At 44.1% G+C, this 25039-nt stretch overlaps 1 protein-coding gene across 5 annotated transcripts in view; it reads right to left on the bottom strand.

Annotated features, from left to right (window-relative positions):
* Positions 1 to 6459: 6459 nt before the first annotated feature.
* LOC117354543 (oocyte zinc finger protein XlCOF6-like) overlaps positions 6460 to 25039 on the bottom strand; it is a 30838-nt gene continuing 12258 nt past the window's right edge. For 2 of the 5 annotated variants that reach the window (XM_033932251.1, XM_033932250.1), the window contains exon 3: positions 6460 to 9574. In XM_033932251.1, the coding sequence (XP_033788142.1) occupies positions 7278 to 9515 (2238 nt within the window). In that variant the 5' untranslated portion in view covers positions 9516 to 9574 and the 3' untranslated portion in view covers positions 6460 to 7277. Of the gene's footprint in view, positions 9578 to 25039 lie in introns of all 5 variants that reach the window. The other 3 variants (XM_033932249.1, XM_033932247.1, XM_033932248.1) reach the window with 3 other exon arrangements.

Below are 25039 nucleotides of genomic sequence, written 5' to 3'. Positions count from 1 at the left end.
CATACTCGGGCATCATGGCTTTGACAGGTCCATACTGCTTTGTAACAGACTCCATGATGCTTGGTTCTGGCTTCATATAGAAACATGATGGCAGATAATGGCCCGTCTAGTCTGTCTATCCCAGGCCCTCTTGAGTTCAGACACAGTCTCTGTCTCTACCACCTCTTCCGGGAGACTGTTCCATGCATCTACCACCCTCTCTGTAAAATTATTTCTTTAGATTACTCCGGAGCCTATCACCTCTTAACTTCATCCTATACCCTCTCATTGCAGAGTTTCCTTTCAAAATTAAAGAGACTTGACTCATGTGCATTTATATTACATAGGTATTTAAATGTCTCTATCATATCTCCTCTCTCATCTTTCCTCCAAAGTATGCAGATTGAGATCTTTAAGTCTGTCCCCATAAGCCTTATGATGAAGACCACGTACCATTTCAGTAGCCTTCCTCTGGACCGACTCCATTCTTTTTATATCTTTTTGAAGGTGCGGCCTCCAGAATTGTACACAATATTCTAAATGAGGTCTCACCAGAGTCTTATACAGGGGCATCAATACCTCCTTTTTCCTACTGGCCATACCACTCCCTTTGTTATTCAGGCTGAAGCCCTACAATAGAGGCCAATCAAATGTTAGTTTTGGCTTCAGCAGCAAAATTCACATTCAACCTTGTTTCAGTTTCCATCTGAAAATGCCAATGCATTTTTAGCTGAAACAAACTTTTTTCCTGGCCCCTGGGTTTCCTCCTGCCTGAACAATGTACCCCCCAACTGTACAGGCTAGCAGAAGTGGTTAGTATCACCCACGAGGAGATCCAGAGGGGCATACCCTGGGACAATGAGACCCAACGGAGCTACCAGCACAGACTGCACTGCGCTCTCACTGTCCAGGGAAGCGGCAATTGGAGAGGATCTGTTTCTGAAGACCATCGGGACAGCAGAGTCCTTTAGGGGCCACATATGAGCCTTTGCCCAGCATATCACTTCTATGGCTACCACCAGCAACCCCAAAACCTGGAGGTAATGCCAGGTCGAGGGCTTCCACATCACTAAGAGGTCTGTAATCCGCTATACCAGCTTCTGTCTGCGTGCCTCAGGAAAAAAATAAAGACATAGTACTTTGCTGTATCAAACCAAACTTCCAAGTACTATACTTCAGACATTGGGTCAGTTCCAGATGACTCTTCTTGAAGCTGACTATCCAGCCCAGTTCCTGGAGGAGGCTTACAACCTGTTGCGATGCCTGCTTTCCCTCCAACTTGGACAGTGCCTTGATCAGCCAGTCATCCAAGGATGGATGCACTTGGACCCCCATTTTGTGAAGGTGTGATACAACCACCACTATCACCCTGGTGAAGGTGCAAGGCAAGGCAGCAAACTGGAAATGTCTTTCTAGGGCATAGAATCTCAAATATTTCCTGTGGTTCGGGAAGATGAGAATGTGAAGATAAGCCTCTGTCAGATCTAGGGAGGCTAAAAATTCTCCTGGAGCTACTGCTGCAATGACTGACCTAACGGTCTCCAAGCAGAAGTGAAGTACTTTCAGAGCCACATTTACAGACTTTAGGTCTAGAATTGGTCTCCAATCTTCTGAGCCTTTCTTGGGCTCTATGAAGTATATGGATTATCTGCCAGAGTACGATTATTTGTCAGGAACAGGCTCTATGGCTCGAAGATCCAATAATATTTACACTGTTGCACAGACCCTGGTCACTTTTTCCAGTCTCCAGGATGGGGGATTGACAAAGAGATCCGGTAGAGGATGATAGAACTCAATCTTGTGACCCTCTTGAATGAGGTCTATTACCCTACGATCCACAAAAATCTATGCCTAAGCCTCCCAAAAAGCCAAAAGACTCCCTATCTGCGGGGGTTTGGCTGCTGCCTTGGCATCATTGCGATTTCTTGGCGGCTGAACTGATGCATGGACCCGAGGGTTCCAGGCATCTGGTACTTGTAAATCTGTCATGAGCTTTGATAATGTCTCTGAGCAGAGGAACCTGTATAATATTGCTGAAAATATTGTGAAGTATGAAAATTACCTCTTCCAGCTCTAGTGGGGTGACGAGGTCTACTGTCTGGCAGAGACTATGGATGGCATTCTGCCACACCGGCCATTAGGTCGTCCAAGCTTTTACCAAAAAGCATCTGACCCTTAAAGGGAAGCTTGCTCAAGGTAGCATTGGAGGCTGAGTTCCCCGCCCATAATCTGATCCAAAGCATCCTGTGCATGCAGAGAAACACCATAGGCAGATACCTTGCTCATTACCCTTATAATGTCATATAGAGCATCTCCCAATAATCTACCCTCTCCAGCACCACCTCTGGAGCTGGATTCCAAAGTAACCTGGTATGGCATGCACATGCTACACATGAAGCCACCGCTGCAGCTTTTATCCCCCAATGGCAGAGCCTCAAATTGTCACTTGAGGATTATGTCCACCTTGAGGTCTTGAGCTTCCTTTAACATCATGCTTCCTTCACTAGGCAAGGAAGTACATTTAGTAACTTGAGCCACTGTAGAATATATCTTTGTCTGGGCAAAGAGCTGCTGAAATCCGGAGGCCATGGAGTAAAGTTTAAATATAGTCTTAGCCACACATAAGGAGCCTTCCTGGAACTCCCATTGCTCCTTGACTAACAAAGTAACGTCAGGATGCTTGGGGGCAAAAAAGTAAAACACAGCTGACACCCTTTAAGCCTTGCCAGACTATATCAGGGCATAGAGCAAATTGGGTCTAATATGGATGTTTCCAAAAAACTTGAAGAATATATAAAAATCCTACCACAGGCTAGCTTGAGTATGTCTGTCTTCAATATTAACTGTTTCCATGTAGAAACATAGAAAATGATGGCAGAAAAGGGCCACGGCCCATCGAATCTGCCCACTCTAATGACCCACCCCCTAACTTCTTCCCCTAAGAGATCCCACATGCCTATCCCATTTTTTCTTAAAATCTGGCACACTGCTGGCCTCAATTACCTGCAGTGGAAGTTCATTCCAATGATCAACCACCCTTTTGGTGAAGAAATACTTCCTGGTGTCGCCATGAAATTTCCCGCCCCTGATTTTCAGCGGATGCCCTCTTATGGCCATGGGTCCTTTAAGAAAAAAGATATCATCTTCCATCTCGATATGGCCCGTGATATATTTGAACATCTCAATCATGTCTCCCCTCTCTCTACGTTCCTCGAGTGAGTATAGCTGCAATTTACTCAGCCTTTCCTCATACGGGAGATCCTTGAGTCCTGAGACCATCCTGGTGGCCATTCGCTGAACCGATTCAGCTCTCAGCACATCTTTTTGGTAATGTGGCCTCCAGAATTGTACACAGTATTCCAGATGAGGACTCACCATGGATCTGTACAACGGCATTTTGACTTTGGGCTTCCAGCTGACGAAACTTCTATGGATACAACCCATCATTTGTCTAGCCTTGGATGAAGCTTTCTCCACTTGATTGGCAGTTTTCATGTCTTCACTAATGATCACTCCTAAGTCACGTTCTGCTGCAGTCCTAGCTAAGGTCTCCCCATTTAGGGTGTAAGTTCTGCACGGATTTCTGCTGCCAAGGTGCATGACCTTACACTTTTTGGCATTGAAGCTTAGTTGCCAAGTCGAGGACCAATGTTCCAGTGAGAGTAGGTTCCGCGTCATACTGTCGGGCAATGTGCTTTTGCTTACTATGTTGCATAGTTTGGCGTCATCGGTGAATAATGTTATTTTACCTTGAAGTCCCTGAGTCAGGTCCCTAACAAATATGTTAAATAGGATCAGGCCCAAGACTGAGCCCTGCGGCACTCCACTGAACACCTCCGACGTTTCGGAGAGGGTACCGTTAACCACCACCCTCTGAAGTCGACCGCTTAGCCAGTCTTTGACCCATGCAGTTAATGTTTCTCCTAATCCCATTGAACTCATCTTGCTCAATAACCTGCGGTGTGGGACGCTATCAAAAGCTTTACTGAAGTCCAAGTACACGACGTCCAGGGACTCTCCCATATCCAGCTTTCTTGTTACTCAGTCAAAGAAGCTGATTAGATTGGATTGGCAGGACCTTCCCTTTGTAAATCCATGTTGATGGGAGTCACGTAGATTCTCCTCGTTCAGGATTGTATCTAATTTATGTTTAATTAGTGTTTCCATAAGTTTACTCACTATTGATGTGAGACTCACTGGTCTGTAATTCGCAGCCTCCGTCCTGCATCCCTTTTTGTGGAGTGGAATGACGTTAGCTGTTTTCCAGTCCAACGGGACTCTTCCTGTACTTAGGGAAAGATTGAAGGGCACGGATAACGATTCCGTCAGGACATCACTCAACTCTCTAAACACCCTGTGGTGTAGATTGTCTGGTCCCATGGCTTTGTTCACTTTGAGTCTTGATAGTTTACAGTAGACGCTGCCGGGGGTAAACTCAAAATTCCGAAACGGGTCTTCCAAGCTTTCCCTTGTCTGCAACTGTGGACCGGACCCCGGCGCCTCGCAGGTAAAGACGGAGAAATATTCATTTAGTAGTTCGGCTTTATTGGAATCCGATTCTACATAATTCCCGTCTGGTTTCCTAAGGCGTACTATCCCATCTGTGTTTCTTTTTCTGTCACTAATATACCTGAAGAAGGATTTATCCCCCTTCTTAATGTTCTTTGCTAGATTCTCTTCTATTCGGAGTTTGGCCTCTCTGACTGCAAAATAAGCTACTATCTTTTTCTAAACAATAGATTTACTTGCGGTAAGAGACAGGCATATCATAATCGTGGGTGATCTGATCATAGGACCTCTTATAATTTCCATATTATTTCAGGTCCACATCCCGACACCAAATTTTAATCACCTACGCCTGTCCCATCCTACCTACCTCATCTATTTTGTGTAAAAAAAACTACAGGACTACGCCTGTCTCTTACCACAAGTAAATCTATTGTTTAATAATAATTTTATTTCTTATATAAAAAAAGATAGCTTATTTACTCTACATGGGAACAACTAATATTGAAGATAGACATACTCAAGCTAGCCTGTGGTAGGCTTTTTATATATTCTTCAAGTCTTTTGGAAACATCCATATTAGACCCAATTTGCTCTATGCTAGATGCCATTCTGGGTAGGATGATTATATAATAAGGAAGTCCTCTTCTTCTTGGTTTACCTTTGTGCAGACTATATCGGAGGTCAAACTGCCTGCACTCAAGCCTCTGATAAATCAGAAGGCGAGTCTGTCCTCAGTACTGGGAAAGATGATAGAGGCGCTGATAAAGGACCGCATCATTGATCACCTTGACGGACACAGTCTGATGAGGACCAGCCAGCATGGTTTCAGCAAAGGCAGATCTTGTTTGACGAACTTGCTGCACTTCTTCAAGTGAGTAAACAGGCAGACATTGTAAATCTGGATTTTCAGAAGGTGTTCGACAAGGTTCCACAAGAACGACCACTTCGGAAAATTGCGAGCCATGGAATCGTGGGTGAAATACTCACATGGATTAAAAACTGGCTGGAGCATAGGAAACAGAGAGTGGGGGTAAATGGACAATACTCGGACTGGAAGAGAGTCACCAGTGGAGTGCTGCAGGGCTCGGTGCTTGGACCCATGCTCTTCAACATCTTTATAAACAATCTGAACATTGGTACGATGAGTGAGGTGATTAAATTTGCAGACGATACAAAGTTATTCAGAGTAGTGAAGGCACAGGAGGATTGCAAAGATCTGCAACGTGACATAATCAAGCTTGAGAAATGGGCATCGACACAGCAAATGAGGTTTAATGTGGAGAAGTGTAAAGTGATGCATGTCAGTAACAAAAATCTCATGCACGAATACAGGAGGTCTGGGGCGGTACTTGGAGAGACCTCCTAGGAAAGAGACTTGGGAGTTCTGATTGACAAGCGCAATATGCTGCGGCGGCGAAAAGGGCGAACAGAATGCTAGGAATGATAAAGAAGGGGATCACGAACAGATCGGAGAAGGTTATCATGCTGTTGTACTGGGCCATGGTATTGGCCTGGAGTACTGGGTCCAGCACTGGTTGCCATACATGAAGAAGGACACGGTACTACTCGAAAGGGTCCAGAGCAGAGCAACTAAAATGGTTAAGGGGCTGGAGGAGTTTCCATACACTGAAAGATTGAAGAAACTGGGCCTCTTCTCCCTAGAAAAGAGGAGACTGAGAGGGAACATGATCGAAACATTCAAAATACTGAAGGGAATAGACTTAGCGGATAAAGACAGATTGTTCACCCTCTCCAAGGTAGGGAGAACGAGAGAGCACTCTCTAAAGTTGAAAGGGGATAGATTCTGTACAAACATAAGGAAGTTCTTCTTCACCCAGAGAGTGGTAGAAAACTGGAATGCTCTTCCGGAGTCTGTTATAGGGGAAAACACGCTCTAGGGATTCAAGACAAAGTTGGACAAGTTCCTGCTAAACTGGAATGTACGCAGGTGAGGCTGGACTCATTTAGAGCATTAGTCTTTGACCTGGGGGCCACCGTGTGAGTGGACTGCTGGGCACGATGGTCTGACCCAGAATGGCAATACTTATGTTCTTAGCTTCAAGGGGAATGGACCCCAAGCTCCAAATGTATTAAAGTGGGCTGGCTCCACAGGTACACTAGAGAGTTGTCCTGTCAACTACAGACCACCCTTGGGGAGTCTGAGCCCTCTCCCAGGCAAAGTAACCCCAAAATCTGGGAACCTCTCGGCACCAAAGCCTCATGAAACAGAAAAAAATAAAATCCAGAAAATAAGAAAAAAAAAACCAACAACTAAGCAGAGCAGATCAGAATACACCTTCTCAACTGACTTGCAGAAGGAAAAACTGAAGGTGGCAGTACAACCCACTGGGGAAGGAGGCGGATCTGAAAGATGTGATTGATATCTTTTTGCAAGCAACTTGCATCTAGGGGATAATTACCCATCGTACAGATGCCTGTGGATGTGTAACAGTACTCAAATACACAAACATGAAAAAAATTGCACATATGTACACCAAAGACTGTCTCAGATAATGGGGACAGCACAGCCAGTATCTTATTCCATGATGTGAATCTTTTAGTAAATTTTTAGATTGAAAGCAAATTAACTCTTATTTCACTGCATAGATATAAACGGTTTCTGACCTGTGTCAATCATTTGGTGTCTGTTTTTTTTAGTTAAAACTGGAGTGAAGCTTGTATTACACTCAGTACATGTAAATGGTTTTAGTTGTGAATGAGTCTTCTGGTGAAATTTTAGTTGAAAGTGAATAAAACTTATCACACTCAGTAATATCTACATGCTTTGTCTATAAATCATTTGGTGAATTTTTAGAGCTGAAATGTTGAGTGAAGTTTTCATTACACTCAGTATATGTAAACGGTTTGTGACCTATGTGAATCCTTTGATGTCTTTTTAGATTTGAAAGCCGAGTGAAGCTTTTATTACACTCAGTACATGTAAATGGTTTGTACCCAGTGTGAATCTTCTGATGAATTTTTAGAGTTGAAAGCTGAGTGAAACTTTTATCACACTCCGTACATGTAAATGGTTTGTACCCAGTGTGACTCTTCTGGTGAATTTTTAGAGATGAAAGTTGAGTGAAACTTTTATTACATTCAGTACATATAAATGGTTTGTCCCCTGTATGGATCATTTGGTGTCTTTTTAAATGTGAAAGCTGAGTGAAGCTTTTATCACACTCAGTACATATAAACGGCTTCTGACCTGTGTGAATCCTTTGGTGTGTTTTCAGATTTGAAAGCCGAGTGAAGCTTTTATTACACTCAATACATGTAAATGGTTTGTACCCTATATGAATCTTCTGGTGAAGTTTTAGAGTTGAAAGCTGAGTAAAATTTTTATTACACTCGGTACATGTAAATGGTTTGTTTCCTGTGTGGATCATTTTGTGTTTTTTCAGATGCGATAGCTGAGCAAAACTTTTATTACACTCGGTACATGTAAACGGTTTGTGACCTGTGTGGATCATTTTGTGTCTTTTTAACGCTGAAAGCCCAGTGAAACTTTTATTACACTCAGTACATGTAAATGGTTTGACTGCTGTGTGAATCTTCATGTGAAACTTTAGACTAGAAAGCTGATTGAAGCTTTTATTACACTCAGTACATGCAAATGATTTGTACTCTGTGTGGATCATTTGGTGTCTTTTTAGATATGAAAGCAGAGTGAAGCTTTTATTACACTTAGTACATGTAAATGGTTTTACTGCTGTGTGGGTCTTTTCGTGAAATTTTAGAGTTGAAAGCTGACTGAAGCTTTTACTACATTCAGTACATGTAAATGGTTTATACCCTGTGTGGATCATTTGGTGTCTTTTTAGAACTGAAAGCTGAGTGAAGCTTTTATTACACTCAGTACATGTAAATGGTTTGTACCCTATGTGAAACCTTTGGTGAAATTTTACATCTGAAAGTCGAGTGAAGCTTTTATTACACTCAGTACATGTAAATGGTTTGACAGCTGTGTGGTTCTGTTCATGAATTTTTAAATATGAATACCGAGTGAAGCTTTTATTACACTCCCTACACATAAATGGTTTGTACCCTGTGTGGATCATTTGATGAATTTTCAGATGTGAAAGCTGAGTGAAGCTTTTATTACATTCAGTACATGTAAATGGTTTGTACCCTGTGTGGATCATTTGATGAATTTTTAGATGTGAAGGCCAACTAAAGCTTTTATTACACTCAGTACATGTAAATGGTTTGTACCCTGTGTGAATCTTCTGGTGAATTTTTAGCGTTGAAAGCTGAGTGAAACTTTTATTACACTCAGAACATGTAAACGGTTTGTCTCCTGTGTGAATCTTCTGGTGATATTTTAGACCTGAAAGCCAACTGAAGCTTTTATTACACTCAGTACATGTAAACTGTTTGTGACCTTTGTGAATCCCTTGGTGTGTTTTTAGACTTGACAGCCAATTGAAGCTTTTATTACACTCAGTACATGTAAATAATTTGTGCCCTGTGTGAATCCTTTGGTGTCTTTTTAGACTTGAAATCTGAGTGAAACTTTTATTACACTCAGTACAGGTAAACGGTTTATGACCTGTGTGAATCCTTTGGTGGATTTTTAGACCAGAAAGCCGAATGAAGCTTTTATTACACCCAGTACATGTAAATAGTTTCTCATTTTTATGAATCCTTTTGTGCATTTGGAGCTCTGAAAACAACGGGAAGCTCTTATTACACTCAAGACAAATAAAGTTGATGCTCTTATTATATGCAATACATGTGAAGTTTTTCTGGTGTACTTTTCCTTGCCGCTTGCCATGATGTAATTTAGAAGTCACATTATTACTACGGTCAATTTGGAAGGGTCTCTCTGCTAGATGTCTCTGGTGGTCTGGGATGTAACTGAGCTCCCCGTCATCTCTCTCACACTCAGTGACTCCATCTGGTCTGTCTCCTGCAGGGTCTCTCTGTTCCTTTGATTTCTGCTTACAATTCTTTGTGTTAACCCTCTCCGGTCTCTGGAAAATATTCTCACAGACAGGTTTTGATTGCCTTTGGATATCTCCCATTTCTACAGGATCTTCTCCTTGATTCTTTTCTCTCTTCCATTCTTGTGAGAGCTGCTGATCTGCTGGATAGAAACAAAAGGTATTACTCACGAGTTAGAAAACAGCAGTGGTTTCTAAAGATAGAACCTGTGTATAACAAGAGGAAGGACAGGTTATGTCGCACCAGGATTTTCCATGTGTGGCTTGAGCATTGGTCAGTTTCTTATGTGCAAAGCATTTTTTTTGAAGCATTTATCTCCACACCGTGCTCGTTTGCGAGATGATGAGATGTTCCTTGGAAATGGCAGTGCATTCTACAAAAAGAGTGTCAAAAATCCGAGTGCTAAGCTGGTATTCTATAATGGCAATTCTGTATGCCAAATCCATTCTAGAATCCTAGCGCAAGTCCCCATGTACATTTAGGCCAGATCAGTAGAACATGTAAATGTCACCACTTGTCATATAACTCCATCGTGGCACGTAACTGCTAAACATGGCACTTAACGTTTGGCAGACTGTAAAGAATTAGAGGGAAGAGGAGCTGTGAAGCATGGGAATATATTATAAACTATACTAGTTGTTTAGCCCGTTACATTAACGGGTGCTAGAATCGGTGTGTAGACTTAGGCATTTATTTCTTTCTGTATGTCTGTCTTTCTTTATTTCTCTCTCCCTGCCCCCTTTCTTTCTTTGGTTATGTCTCTCTCCCTGGCCCCCTGTCTGTCTGTCTTTCTGTCTCTCTCCCTGGCCCCCTGTCTGTCTTTCTGTCTCTCTCCCTGGCCCCCTGTCTGTCTGTCTTTCTGTCTCTCTCCCTGGCCCCCTGTCTGTCTGTCTTTCTGTCTCTCCCCCTGGCCCCCTGTCTGTCTTTCTGTCTCTCCCCCCTGTCCAGCAGTAGCCCTTCTTCCTTCCTTTGACCTCCCCCCTGTCCAGCAAAAGATTGCCAAAAGAGGACGACAGGCAAAACTATCTAGGAAAGTTAAGAAAGGCTGGTCATGTAGTCAGGAAAGCAAAGATGCAAACGGAAGAAAAGTTAGCCGACACCATAAAAAGGTAGAACAAGACATTTTTCTTTTTTTAAAAGAGATGTTAGTGATAGATTATAGATGGAAATACAAAAATGGCCTTTGGAGACTCAAAGGTGAAGTGGAGGAATATGTAGAAGCTGATAAAGTTAAGGCTGAATTGCTTAATAAATATTTCTATTCTGTGTTCACAGCCGAAGCACCGAGAATGGGACCACAGAAGACAAACACAAATAGGGATGGAGGTATGGTAGACCCCGAATGATTTTCAGAGGACTGCGTTTGTGGTGTACAAAGTGATAGGACCGGATGGCGGACATCGGAGGGCACTGAAGGAACTTAGGGAAATTCTGGCAGCTCTGCCGGTTGGTCTTTTCAATGCTTCTCCAGAGTCAGAAAGTGGCACCAGAGGACTGGAGATGGGCAGCTGTGGTCCCTCTCCACAAAAGTGTAAATCAGGAAGCTAGGGACCTATAGGCTGGTAAGACTGACTTCTAAAGGTAAGTAAATGAATGGAAACACTTTTAAAACAGAGAATAATAAAGTTTCTGGAATCCAGTGGATTACAGGACCCAAAGCAACATGGATTCACTAGAGGCAAGTCTTGTCACGCAGAGAACTGGATAGAGGAAGAGTGCTAGAGGTGGTGTATTTAGATTTTAGCAAAGCTTTTGACAGTGTTCCAAGCAGGCATCTAATAAATAATGTGAGTGCCCTCGGTATGGGCCCCAAAGTGATGGATTAGGTCAGGAACTGGTTGAGTGGAAGGCGAAAGAGGATAGTGGCCAATGAAGATTGCACTGAGGAAAAAGATGTTACCAGTGGAGTGCCGAAAGGTTCGCTTCTTGGGCCTGCTCTTTTTAACATTTTTGTAAGCGATATTGCCCGATTCATGATTCGAATCGATTTAAAACAAACAAACAAACAAAAATCGGTTTCCCGATTCAGTGACTGACCCTCCCCCCCCTCACCCCCTAAAGTAGGAGTGGCAGCACTGCCTCTTGCTGGCTGGCCGCTCCTGCTTTAGAGGGCAAGAGGGGAGGATCAGTCGGGAAGTGCTGGTGTCCGGCTTCCCCCCTGGCCTCCCACGCATCCATTTACCTCATTTCAGCAGCCTGCAGAGAGGATCGCTTGTGCTACTCTGCAAGCTGCTATAGGCCTTTGGAGCCATTTCCTCTGCCGCGATCCTGCCTCTGACATCAGAGGAAAGGCGGGATCACAGCAAAGGGAAGAAAGCTCCCAAGGCCTATAGCAGCTTGAAGAGATCACTAGCACAAGCGATCCTCTCTGCAGGCTGCTGAAATGAGGTTAATGGATGCACAGGAGGTCAGGGGGAATACACAGGCCTTCCAGAGAGGGTGGTGGTGTGTGTGTGTGTGCAGTCCTTCGGGGGGGGGGGGGTGCAGTCCTTCGGAGGTGCTGGTACAGGCCTTCAAGGGGGGACAGGCCTGCAGGGGTGGTGGCATAGGCCTTCAGGGGGGACAGACCTTTGGGAGGGGGTCCAAAGAGACATGCATATGCCGGACTTTGGGGGGGGAAGAAATAATGGGTCTAAAAACCAAGGAGAGGAAGAGAGATGGTGGACAATGGGATTTAGGGAGGGAAGGAACAGAAAAGGAGAGAAGTTGGACACAAGGGATGGTGTGGAGGGAGGATAGAGATACTGGATAGGAGGGTAGTTGGGAAAAGAAAGATAGAGAGGGTAGACCCTGGGGTGGTGGGGAAGGAGGGAAAGATGCTGGATGAAAGGGTAGTTGAGAAAAGGTGGATCTGTGGATGGAGACGAAAAAAAGGAAAGATGCCAGACCTCCAGGGGAGGGAAGAGAAACAGAAGGGGAGGACATAGATAGAAGATAGATGGTTAGCACGGAGAAAGAAGAAAGAAGAAGATCCTGGCAAGCAAGTTATCAGAAGATAACCAGAGCAGGGGACCAACACGATATGAATAATGACCAGACAACAAAAGGTAGAAAAACTAATTTGATTTTCTGTTTTGTGATTACAATATGTCAGATTTGAAATGTGTATCCTGCCAGAGCTGGTGTTAGACCACAAACCTGAGCTAGGATTTAAGAGATTTGTTTATTTTGTTTACACCACAGCGCCAGTGTGGTTAGGAGAAGGCAAAGGGGGTGAAGAGGCTATAAAATAAACCCACCAGGATGTTTGAAAAAAACACCCAATTGGGCAGGAAAATCGAATTGAAAAATCGATTCAATAGGCTGGATCGAATTGAAATTTTTTCCCTGAATCGAGCAGCTGAAGGGCTGTCTGGTAAGATTTGCCTCTTTGTGGATAATACCAAAATCTGCACTTTGATGGTGTGGATAATATTTGGAAGGACCTAGCGAAGCTTTTTAAAAAAAAAAATTTTTTATTTAAGTATTTATATACCACTTATAGTCTAAGTGGTTTACATTCAGGTACTCGAGCATTTTCCCTATATGTTCTGGTGGGCTCACACTCTATCTAATGTACCTGGAGCAATGAGGGATTAAGCGACTTGTCCAGGGTCACAAGGGATTTGAACCCACAACCTCAGGGTGCAGAGACCGTAGCTCTGTCCACTGCTGTGCCCTCAAAAGCCAGGCTGTATAGTAAATTATTTCATAAACAAACATATGCCGAAGCTTGAGAAGTGGTCCAGAATTTGGCAGCTAAGATTTAATGCTGAAAAATGCAAGCTCGTGCATTTAGGCTGAAACAACCAAAGAGAACGGTAGAGTTTAGGGAGTGAAAAACTTTTGTACTCAAAGGAGTAGCAGGACTAGAGAGTGTGATGCTTAGTATAGAATGACACAGGGAAAAAATCTGTCCCCGTCACTGTCCCATCACCGGACCACCGTCCCCTTCACTGCCCCGTCCTCGCCGTCCCTTTCACCGCCCCATCCCCTGCGTCCCCTTCACAGCCCCGTCCCCGCAGCATCCGCCTTTCCCTCTCACCACCTCACCGCCCTTCAGCGGCCCGAGAATCTCCCTCCTGTCAGTTTGAAAGTGGCCCCCACAATATTAGGTGGTAGGGGTTAAGTGAAATGCGCACTGACAGACGCCAGGTCCCAGGTTCAGTTCCTTCACAGAAGTTTCATTAGAGATAGAATCAAATAAGAAGCACAGCCAGGGGTGATTATATAAAGAATATATTATAGAAATAGTCTTACAGAAAAGTAATATTTATAAGCATTACAATTAAGCAGAGAGCATTACACTTAAGCAGAGAGCAAGCAGTCTCACTGCCTTACAGAGGTCAGAGGTAAAGAGGGACATAGAAGCTTGCAGTTCTAGGAAGCTTTGTGTTCCATAGATAAAGGGAAGGATAGACAGAGAGAGGGGGAGCCAGAGTGCCAAGCCAAGAGCCAAGAGATAGCTAGATAGAAAGAGAGAGAGAGAGGGCCAAGACCCCTTTCCTGATAGCTCAATAGAAAAAGAGAGAGATAACTTGATAGAGCAGAGAGCAGGCTTTTATACCTTGGAATCTTATTCTGAATAGAGAAAATATTGTATCTCCCAGTATCTTTCTGTTTAGAACTTGCAAACTGTTTGAGACAATGGTCAATTTAATAGACAAAGGAGGGTGAGAAATCTGATGGGATTAAGTCTCTGGCTTGATCTGTGCACCATTGTCCTAAGCACCCTCTTAATCAGACATTAACACCTTTTAGCTAGCCATGATTCAATCAGGGCTACTTGAAACTTAAAATATATCAATCAGGGCTACTTAAAACAGTTTCCCTGCACTAAGGGTCTATCTGCCTTCCCATGCCAGGGTCAGATTGATATAATCTCCCAGAGGCCTCTAGGCTGACACCTCCCTCCGGCCAAATCTATCTCCCTCCCTCTTACCTTCGTGGCGCGTTAGTAAAGAAACTTACTGAAGCTGGCGGAGCTGCCTGCCTATGCCTGCAGTCGCGTGTGTGTGGGCGTCAGAGGAGAAGCTTCCGCCCACACGCGACTGCAGGCAGGCAGGCTTTGCCAGCTTCAGTAAGTTTTTTTTACTAAAGCGCCGCGAAGGTAAGGGGGAGGGTGATAGATTTGGCTGTAGGTAGGGAGGGGGCCACGTGCGATCAGTGACCACGCGCCTTCCCTCCCTTAACTGCGGGGACAAGGCTATTCACCGCTCCATGGGGCGGTGGATGGCCTTGTCCCCGTGCCCACAGTGAAAATTTCCCCCCCCCACCGTTTTGGTGGGTTACCCGCAGCTAGTCACGGATAACTGCCACCGTGTCATTCTCTAATAGTTAATACGTGATGATCTTAAGGTTGCCAAACAGGTAGAAAATGCGACAGTAGGAGCTAAAAAGATGCTCGAGTGCATAGGGAAAGGAATGGCCAGTTGGAAAAAGGAGACTGGAACGTCAAAATGACATAAACAGGATATAATAAAGATGTCTCAGCCGGCTGTCTCGGGGCTAGGGCTAGAGGATGCCCGCCTCCCCGGCCTCACTTCGGCTCGCTTATACCCACCTGCTTGGTGCCGAACTCCAGCTCCCAGGACTTGTTCTGCCACACCAGGTCATCTGTACATGGATTTAAGAATATAAGCAAGCCCAGTATCCAGTCTCTGGCAAAACAAGAAGACCCAATGTACCCTGCAGGATCCCAAGGAGTAGATCCATTCCTCAAAGCTCACATTCAAGGATGAACAGTGGTCTCGCACTTCATTTCTTGAAAGCAAAACCTAGACCCACGGACTGATTCAGATAACCTGTTTTGGTTTGGGTTTTTTTTTTTTAACTACTGTAAACTGCATAGAACTTTACGGTCTTGTAGTATATAAACTGATTATTATAATTATGATTACATGCCATAAATGCGCATAAGGCGAGTGTCTTTCATTGAAAGGGAACTGGAATGATGGGGCAGAGGATGAAGGTGAAAGAGGATACATTCAGAAATAACTTCAGAAAATACTTTTTCACAGAAAGGGTGGCGAATCCTTGGACTGGCCTCCAAAAAAGTGTATCTGAACTCACGAACGCTTGGGACAAGTACATGAGATCTCTAAGGGACAGGAGATGGCATTGTTAGGCAGACTAGATAGGCCCTAGGGTCTTTATCTGCCTTTCTTCTAGGGCCCCCTGTGGGCTTCATGATTTCTGACACTTGAAGCTGACAAGGCAGAACCCAAGGTCAAGTAGATAAACAGCAAGTAACCTGGATCTTTCCTTCCCACCACCGTTAAGTGGCCATAAATTCAGTCTTCATTTACAAACCGTGTGATTTGATCCTTACCCATAAAGGGGCAGCAAACAAAGCAGTCACAGAATGCTGCCTGGCAGACAAGTTGTCTAAGAGTGAAAGGGGCTTTCTGTTATTACAATCACAGCGGTTCACATATTATATATCAGGATTAGGTGACTTGTTCAGAGTCACAAGGAGCGGCAGTGGGAATTGAACCCAGTTCTCCAGCTTGTCAGGCCACTGCGCCAACCACTAGGCTACTCCTTCACACTCCCGGCCACATAGGCAGTGCAGCCAAAAACATAAGAACTGCCATACTGGGACAGACCGAAGGTCCATCGAGTCCAGTATCCTGTTTCCAGCAGTGGCCAACCCAGGTCCCAAGTTCCCGTCAGAAACCCAATGAGTAGCAACATTCCAGAGCTGAGATTATGATGTCATAAAGCCTCATTCCACCAATGGCTAAGAGCCAGCCTCAGCAGTGATGTCACAATGGCTAGACATAAGAATTGCCATACTGGGACAGACCGAAGGTCCATCAAGCCCAGTATCCTGTTTCCAGCAGTGGCCAACCCAGGTCCCAAGTTCCCGTCAGAAACCCAAAGAGTAGCAACATTCCAGAGCTGAGATTGTGATGTCATAATGCCTAAGAGCCAGCCTCAGCAGTGATGTCACAATGGCTAGACATAAGAATTGCCATACTGGGACAGACCGAAGGTCCATCAAGCCCAGTATCCTGTTTCCAGCAGTGGCCAACCCAGGTCCCAAGTACCCGTCAGAAACCCAAAGAGTAGCAACATTCCAGAGCTGAGATTGTGATGTCATAATGCCTAAGAGCCAGCCTCAGCAGTGATGTCACAATGGCTAGACATAAGAATTGCCATACTGGGACAGACCGAAGGTCCATCAAGCCCAGTATCCTGTTTCCAGCAGTGGCCAACCCAGGTCCCAAGTACCCGTCAGAAACCCAAAGAGTAGCAACATTCCAGAGCTGAGATTCTGATGTCATAAAGCCTCATTCCACCAATGCCTAAGAGCCAGTCTCATCAGTGATGTCACCATGGCTTGATGATCCCACACTTGGCTCACATAAAAACATAACAATTGCAGTTTCTGCTTCAATAAACACGATATTACAACCCCCCCCCCAAAAAAAAACCCCATAAGAATTGGCATACTGGCACAGACCGAAGGTCCATCAAGCCCAGTATCCTGTTTCCAATAGCTAGCTAGTGTGGTAGTCTAAGCATCATCATTCCTGAGCAATCAGCTCTGCCTATTTGACCACAGTTTTGCATGGTAAGGCTGAGAACTGAAGGGTGTAACCTGCACCAGGAGGAAGGGGACATGAAGTTTCGCAGGGGTCCTCATTATCTGCCCTTTTGTTCAATATTTATGTTAGAAACATAGAAACATGATGGCAGTTAAAGGCCAAATGGCCCATCCACAGCAACCATTACCTCTTCCTCACTCTAAGACAGGGGTGTTCAACCTGCGGCCCGAGGGCTGCATGTGACCCCGTGAAGTATTTTGTGCGGTCCCGGTCGAGGGCGATGCAGTGTTTTCCTCTGCTGCCCCCGGGTGTTTACCATCTTGCCGGCTCCCTCCTCTGTCTTGCTGCAGCGTTTGCGCGGCCACAGAAACATTATTTTCGGCCAATGCGGCCCAGGGAAGCCAAAAGGTTGGACACCCCTGCTCTAAGAGATCCCACGTGCCAATCCCAGGCTTTCTTGAATTCAGACACAGTCTCTGTTTCCACCATCTCTTCCGGGAGACTGTTCCACGCATCTACCACCCTTTCTGTAAAAAAGTATTTCCTTAGATTACTCCGGAGCCTATCACCTCTTAACTTCATCCTATGTCCTCTCGTTGCACCAGTAGGGAATGTTTTTTAGGAGCTTGGAGTTAATTACCTAATTTATGTGGAAGTTATCCATTTTTCCCCCCAGTAACTGAAGGAGTACATTATGTAGATAGGAAATTGATTGAGTGCATGGAGAGAATAACATCGTGGATGCATGACAATAAATTAGTTCTCAATATTACATTACATTAGAGATTTCTATTCCGCCATTACCTTGTGGTTCAAGGCGGATTACAAAAGAGATGAAAAACGTTGGGTTACAATGGAAGAACATGTGTCCTTTCTAGAGAGGTAAAGAGTAGGTTATGTAGTTTCTGTGTGGCGGGAAGAGGGGGGAGGAAGGACGGTAAGTTTGAAGTTATGGCTGTTTCAGGAATTTCTTGAAGAGTATAGTTTTTATTTCTTTTCTGAACGTCTTGTAGTCTGGTGTCGTTATCTGTAGATTGGAGATTTGGTTATCTAGTTTAGCTGCTTGAGTGGCCAGGAGGCCATCGTATAGTTTTTTTCCATTTTACTTCTTTGATCGAGGGGTGTGTGAATGGGATGTGTGTGGGTGATGTTTGTTGGAAATGATGAAACCCTGTTAGGTGAGAGCCAGAAGGCCTTGTTCTCTGCTGGGGGGGCCTTGAGCATCTGCGCATGCTCAAGGCCCTCTCCGAGATTCTCATGAGAATCTCGGAGAGGGTGAGAGCCAGAAGGTCTTGAGCATGCACAGAAGCTCAAGGCCCCGCAGCAGCCTGAGCAGAGAACCGGTGGCAGGCACTTTCAGCACCGGCGCATGGGTAAGCACAGGGCCGGTCAGTGGGGGGAGGAGGCAATCTCGGTCGCGAAGGGAGGGAGCAGCACCGGTGGCCTCAGGGGAGCAGCAAAGCCGGCTCCCGGGGTGGGGTGTCAAAGTGGAGGAGAGCAGTAGGAGAAGACAGAAGAAGGGATATGGGTCGGAGAGATGTACCTATTAAGTCAGTGGAACGAATCATTCCAAGTTGCCATAATGGCCTATGGGGAACTTCGCTTTGATATACGAGCACTTTGGATTACGAGCGTGCTTCTGGAATGAATTATGCTCGTAAACCAAGGTATCACTGTACATCACAAAAACAAGACAAAGGGTTACATAAAATCCATGTTATATCTAACAGTAGTATTTTAAATAAATTTGAAACTTATTATTAAAAACCAGAAAACAATCATGATAACACAGCTTTTATGAAAGTGCAAAGAAAAACTTCATACCATCATCAAGGCTTTAAAAACTGAATTCACGATTGCCAACCAAGTACGAATCTGGATATATTAGCGACAGCGTGGGCTGAGGACTTGCATTGCCAGTTGACTGCTCAACAGCTACAACGGGTCCTGAAGAACATTCAGAAGGTGTCACCCAATATTACTCACTGGGAAATGCAATTGAAAATTGTTCTTAGACTTTACATTCCACCGGAACGTGCAGCCCGGATGGGGATTACTGCGTCGCATTCTTGCCCGAAATGCAATCAGGCTCACGCATCTTTGAGTCACATGTTTTGGGCCTGCCCCGCAATCCAACAGTTTTGGAGACATCTTGGCCTATATACCAAGATGCCTATATATATCGCTTTGGGGAAGGCGATGGCTGCCGCAACCGAGGGCGTTATTTGGATTTTATCATATAGCCTCGCCCAAACCCAGGGGAATGTCAGCATTTATCTCCAGAGCCCTTTTGATGGGAAAAAAAGCCATCCTCACCAACTGGCTCTCCCGTGATCCCCCGTCATATGCACAATGGAGATCCCTAATGATAGTGCACGCAACACTGGAGAGACGCATGGTGGGAGACTTGACTCTTTGCGGGAGCACTTCTGGCAGGACCTCACACCGCGTACTCGCAGTAGACTTTTGAATCTTTAAGATTTTACTCCCACTCTCAGCTGTTGGACTGGCCATGGATTCTTGGGGAGGGGAGGGGAACTGATTATATTGTTGAAAATGTTATTTCCTGAATGGTACTACTGTTTGGATTTGCTTCTTACTGCTGGAATAATAAAAATCATTTAAACATAAAAACTGAATTCACAACAGTTCAGTAAATGCTTCTGAAAACAAGACGTGCCTTCAAGTATTTTCTAAACTGCAGTATTGATGCAATCTTAAGCAAAATCACAGGAAGAACATTCCATAAATAAAAGATTGAGCTGCAAACACCCCAGGGAGTGTCGCAGGACATAAGAACAGCCATACTGGGTCAGAGCCAATGGTCCATCTAGCCCAGAATCCTCTTTCCACAGTTGCCAATCCAAGTCACAAGTACCTGGTAGAAACCCAAATACAGTAGAATCTCAGTTATCCAGCACCCATGGGGATTGGTGGATGCTTTTTCTGGATGATTGAGAGTGCTGTGTTAGAAGCCTTGTCTAACCCCCTCTCCCACCACAAAGTGCCAGCAGTCCTGAACCACAAAGCTCCGAAGCAGCAGAAGGCAGCGGTCCTGGGCCACGTATCCCCTCGCTCCCACCCTCTCTTCCTTAACCGAAGCGGCAGCTGGTCAGCAGGAGGCAGCGCTCAAAACAGGCTGCTCGCGTCAGAGGAACGGCTCTGCCGGGGCAGCAAAATGATAGAACTCTCTTCCAATACAATTAAGAGCCATCCCCTCTTTTGAGAGTTTTCGTAAAGGTTAGAGAATGACACGGTGGATGTTACCCGCGGCTAGCCGCGGGTAACCCGCCAAAATGCTGGAGGGGAGAAAGGTGCTCCCCTCAGGTATGGGGACAAGGCCCCGTGGAGCAGTGAATGGCCTTGTCCCCGCAGTTAAGGGAGGGAACGCATGTGGTCACCGAACATGCAAGGACCCCTCCCTCCTTACCTTCCTACAAATCTATCTATCTCCCTCTCTTCCCCTTACCTTTGCGGCGCGTTTTAAGTTTTCAGAGTACTTGTTGAAAGCCGCCGGAGCGTTCGTGCATCACGTGCGTATGTGGGCAGAAGCTTCTCCTCAGACACAACTTCCAGTTGCGTCAGAGAAGCTTCCGCCCACACACGCACGCGACTGCACGAACACTCCGGCGGCTTTTAAAAAGTACTCTGAAACCTTAAAACGCGCAGAGAAGGGGGAGGGAGGGAGATGCATGGACCGTGCGAGGGGTGCCAAAGGGCAGTGAGGTGGCGAGAGGGAAGGGTAGATGCTGCGGGGATGGGGCAGTGAAGGAGATGGTGGAACGGTGACGGGGACAGATTTTTTTCCTGTGTCATTCTCTAGTAAAGGTCTGAAGACCTATTTGTTTGCAAGATTTCTCATGTACTGTAATAGATAATCAGATTTTGCTGTTTTTATGTTTTGGTTTTTTATTTTTTAAGTTTTTTATTGATTTTTTCACATATCAACAAGTGTTATAAATTTTCCATACATTTATCTTAACAATACACTTGATATCTCTATAATGTATTTTATATAAACCATATTTTATATTATTTTTCTTATGAATTTATATAACATATATATTGTAATGATTTTATCAATTATTATTTAATTATGAACCCTTTTCCCTCCCTTTATCACATTAATTTCTCATAAGACAATCATTCATTCATTATGATATATTTTTTATAATGTATAATAAAGAGAATAAATTCTTTACCCCTTCCCTCCCTCCCTTAACCATTATCTTATTATGGGAAAAAATTAAAATCAGTCATTGCAAAAATCTGTTATATATATAAGATGGAGCGTACATTTGCAACACAAAAAGGATATATGGATAAGTTCAAGAAGATTTGGGGACCATGTTTTGGTTTTTTAACGTAAGATTGAAGTTCCTGGATATAGCCAGTCTCTTCTTAATTTGGAAATCACATTGAACTCCTATCAGGGTATATTAGCAATTCATAAATACGTACGAGGTCTGTTCAAAAAAGTTCCAGGACTGATTTTATTGTCAAATATGTTTATGGAGCTCAACAGAAAAGAAAAACATAACTTTCAACCCGATACAAAAAAGCTCAGTTTTCAACTCCTCCACACCCACCTAGGACTGATTTTATAAAAAATTTATTGGGAAAATGTTATTAATCATTACAAAAATCTGCTAATGGTCTCCAAGTCTTCAGAAATTTACCAAAATAACCTTTCTGTGTTGCTATTGTGCGCTCCATTTTATATATATGGCATACCGAATTCCACCAAAAGTTATAACTTTGGGGCGAATTTTTTGCATACATGCAATTGAGACATTTTATGATCTCGGAAAGTTGGGATAAAGGGAATCCCCAGGGGACTGAATCTTTGGAAAACTTATGGCTTTTGTTGAGTAAAGTACCGAGACCGATTTCCATTCTTTATAAGTTCTTGCGCGGTAGAGTGGTGATATCCTTTCCTTTTAAACAACAGTGGGAACGGGACCTCCGGCTGCATCTTTCTGCGGATGATTGGTCCCGTATTTGTATAGAGGTACAGAAAGCATCTCATTGTATATTGGTCCAAGAAAATGCTTATAAAATCTTAACACGCTGGTATTTCACACCTGCACGGTTACATATTATGTACCCTCAGGTTTCAGACTCTTGTTGGAGATGTGGTAAGGGCCCTGGATCTTTTATACATATTTGGTGGGACTGTGGGGTGATTCAGAAATTTTGGGTTACTGTTACATGATCTTTGACATTGTGGATCCAGGATCCATTGCAACTTTCACCTCAAGTTTGTCTGTTAGGGTTACATAATGTTAGAGATGTTCCTTGGCAGACAAAACTGGTCAGAATGGGGTTGGCAGCGGCCAAATGTTTAATAGCATTATATTGGAAGAAGTTAGCTGCTCCACCAGAAGGGGAATGGTTAGAGAAATTGCGAAAACTTGCACAGATGGAATGTATAGCTGCTAAGCATTATGGTTATTATGACTTACAAAGGCGAACTTGGGACAAAATATTTCAGTGCATTTAATTATTTCCTCATGTGGGGTGGGAGGGTGGGATAGAGGGGGAGGAGAGGTGTGGTTAATTGGGAGTCTTTTTGAAGGAACAACGAAAGGACTTCCTCATGGTGTTTAATTTGTTGGGGGTTATTATTGACTATATTGGTTTGCTTTATGTAGAGTGGCGGGATTGAGATATACTTATGTTGGGTTTTTTTTCCTTTTTTTTTTTTTATATGCTTTGTGAAAGATTGTAATATCACGGATTGGCTTACAAATGGTGACTGTATTGTTTATATTCATTATAAAATTCTAATAAAAATTGATTAAAACAAAAGTTATAACTTAATGTGTCATAATTTTTCCAGTTACATGTTATTTGTTGAATTGCTACTCCAGTTAATATGAATAAAATATGAATAGCAGATTTTTGTAATGATTAATAACATTTTCCCATAATAAGAGATTTGTTAAGTGGGGATGTGGGTGGGTATTATTTTATTTACCTCACAATATGTATGAATTAATTAATGCATTTTGAAGTATTAGGTTAGAGTTTCTGAAATAGGAAGGGAGGGCTTGGGGTTTTGTTTTTTTAAAATTTTATTTATATTTATATTTGTCATACATATTAAATGATTTACATATTATCTAAAACATTATAAAAATATGAATATAAATATGATATATTGTACTTAAAGTATTCAGGAAGGAAAATCAAGTGTGTGTTTATAAGATTATATGTATTTTTCTGATACACTTGTAATATGAAAAAATGAATAAAGAAATTAAACCGAAAAAATTTATTAATGTTTGATCTCCACTGGAATACAACACACAGGACTGGAATATTTCTCTTATGATTGGTGAACTACTGTTGTTGGGGGTGGGGGGACGGGGACGGGAGTGGCTATGGACTGAAATGTTGTACCCTTTAGCTTACTTTCATTGAACTTTGCGTTCCTGTGTTTTGTTATGTTTGGAAATTTAATAAAATATACATTTAATAAAAAAATTTATTAACCAATCTTACAACTTATTCCATCGGGTCCCCTTCAAAGTACTCCCCTTCCCTACGTATATACATTTTCCAAAGTCATTTCTACGTCTGGAAACAGTCTACGCATCGTCAGGAATCGCAAAAAGTTGCTGCGTTGAATTTTGCTTTATGTCTTCAATGGTGTCGAATCGCGTTCCCCTCAGCGTGGATTTAAGTTTAGGAAACAAGAAGTCAGCAAGGGCCACGTCAGGAGAGTCAGGTGGCTGGGGAAGAACCGTCATCGCGGTTTTGTACAAAATTCGTGAATTTTGACGCATTCAAACACCTTCCACGACGCATGACGTGTTCCCCATAAGCCGCTTTCGACGTTTCATAAGTTTCTGCGGCGGTCTTGCCCAATTTTAAAACAGAACTTCACGCTGTAGCGCGGCTCGTTGAGGTCGCACGTGATAAAAAATAGCCGATCGTGAAAACACGCTTTCACAAAAACTGCTGTAGCTCGGAGACGAAAACAGATTATCAACAAACGGAAAAAAGGAGGTTACTTGTGCTTTGGTCACCAGGCCGCAATGTGGTACAAATTAATACAATGGGACCTCGGTTTACGAGTGCACCAGTTTGCGAGTGTTTTGCAAGACGAGCAAACATTCGCAAACTTGGTGCCTCGTAAACCGAGCTTGCCTCGCTATATGAGCGCCCTCCCCCCCGGCGATCCGGCATCCCCCCCCCTGCTCGCATTGCCCCCCCCTCCACCGCGATCCTACTTCCCCCCCCCCGAGCAGTCAATGACACCCTTTACCCGAATTGGCACCAGTGCCAGTGCCCGAAGATCCTCCCTCTTCTGACGCGGCCTGGGCTAGGCGGTGCGTTGGAGATCCTCTTTCTTCTGGTCTGGGCTGGGCTGGACTGGCTTTGAGCATGCGCAAATGCTCAAAGCCAGTCCAGCCCAGCCCAGCCCAGCCCAGAAGAAGGAGGATCTCCGACGCACCGCCCAGCCGCGCCAGAAGAGGGAGGATCTTCGGACACCGGCACTGGTGCCAAGTCGGGTAAAGGGTGTCATTGACTGCTCGGGAGGTGGGAAAGTAGGATCGCGGTGGAGGGGGGGCAACGCAAGCGGGGGGGGGATGCTGGTTCACGGGGGGGGGAAGCTGGATCGCGGGGAGGGGTTTGGAACAGCATCGGATTCCTCAAGGGGGGGGAGAATGGAGCAGCGCCGGTAGCCTCGTGGAGGGGGGGAAGGAGGTGGAACCAATCAAAGCAGTTTCCCTTACTTCCTATGGGGAAACTTGCTTTGATATACGAGCAATTTGGTTTACGAGCATGCTTCTGGAACTAATTATGCTCATAAACCAAGGTTCCACTGTATCTGGATTTGTAAATAAAAAACCAAAACATGGTCTTAGAGACATTTGGAGCATTGAGATTAAGTATCAAATTAATGCATCTCAATGACCACGACTTTGGTCTTGGAGGTTAAGATGTACATTGTCAGCTTCTATGAGACAAACTTGGTTTTTCATTTTACATAGAGCTTTATGGACCCCTACACGCTTACATAGAATTGATAGCTCTAAATCTAATAAATGCTGGCAATGTCA

This window comes from Geotrypetes seraphini, chromosome 2, assembly GCF_902459505.1.
Source record: "Geotrypetes seraphini chromosome 2, aGeoSer1.1, whole genome shotgun sequence".
In the NCBI taxonomy this organism is placed as follows: Eukaryota; Metazoa; Chordata; class Amphibia; order Gymnophiona; family Dermophiidae; genus Geotrypetes; species Geotrypetes seraphini.
The sequence above is the reverse complement of the archived record's forward strand: the minus strand, read 5'-3'. Positions and strand labels throughout refer to the sequence as shown.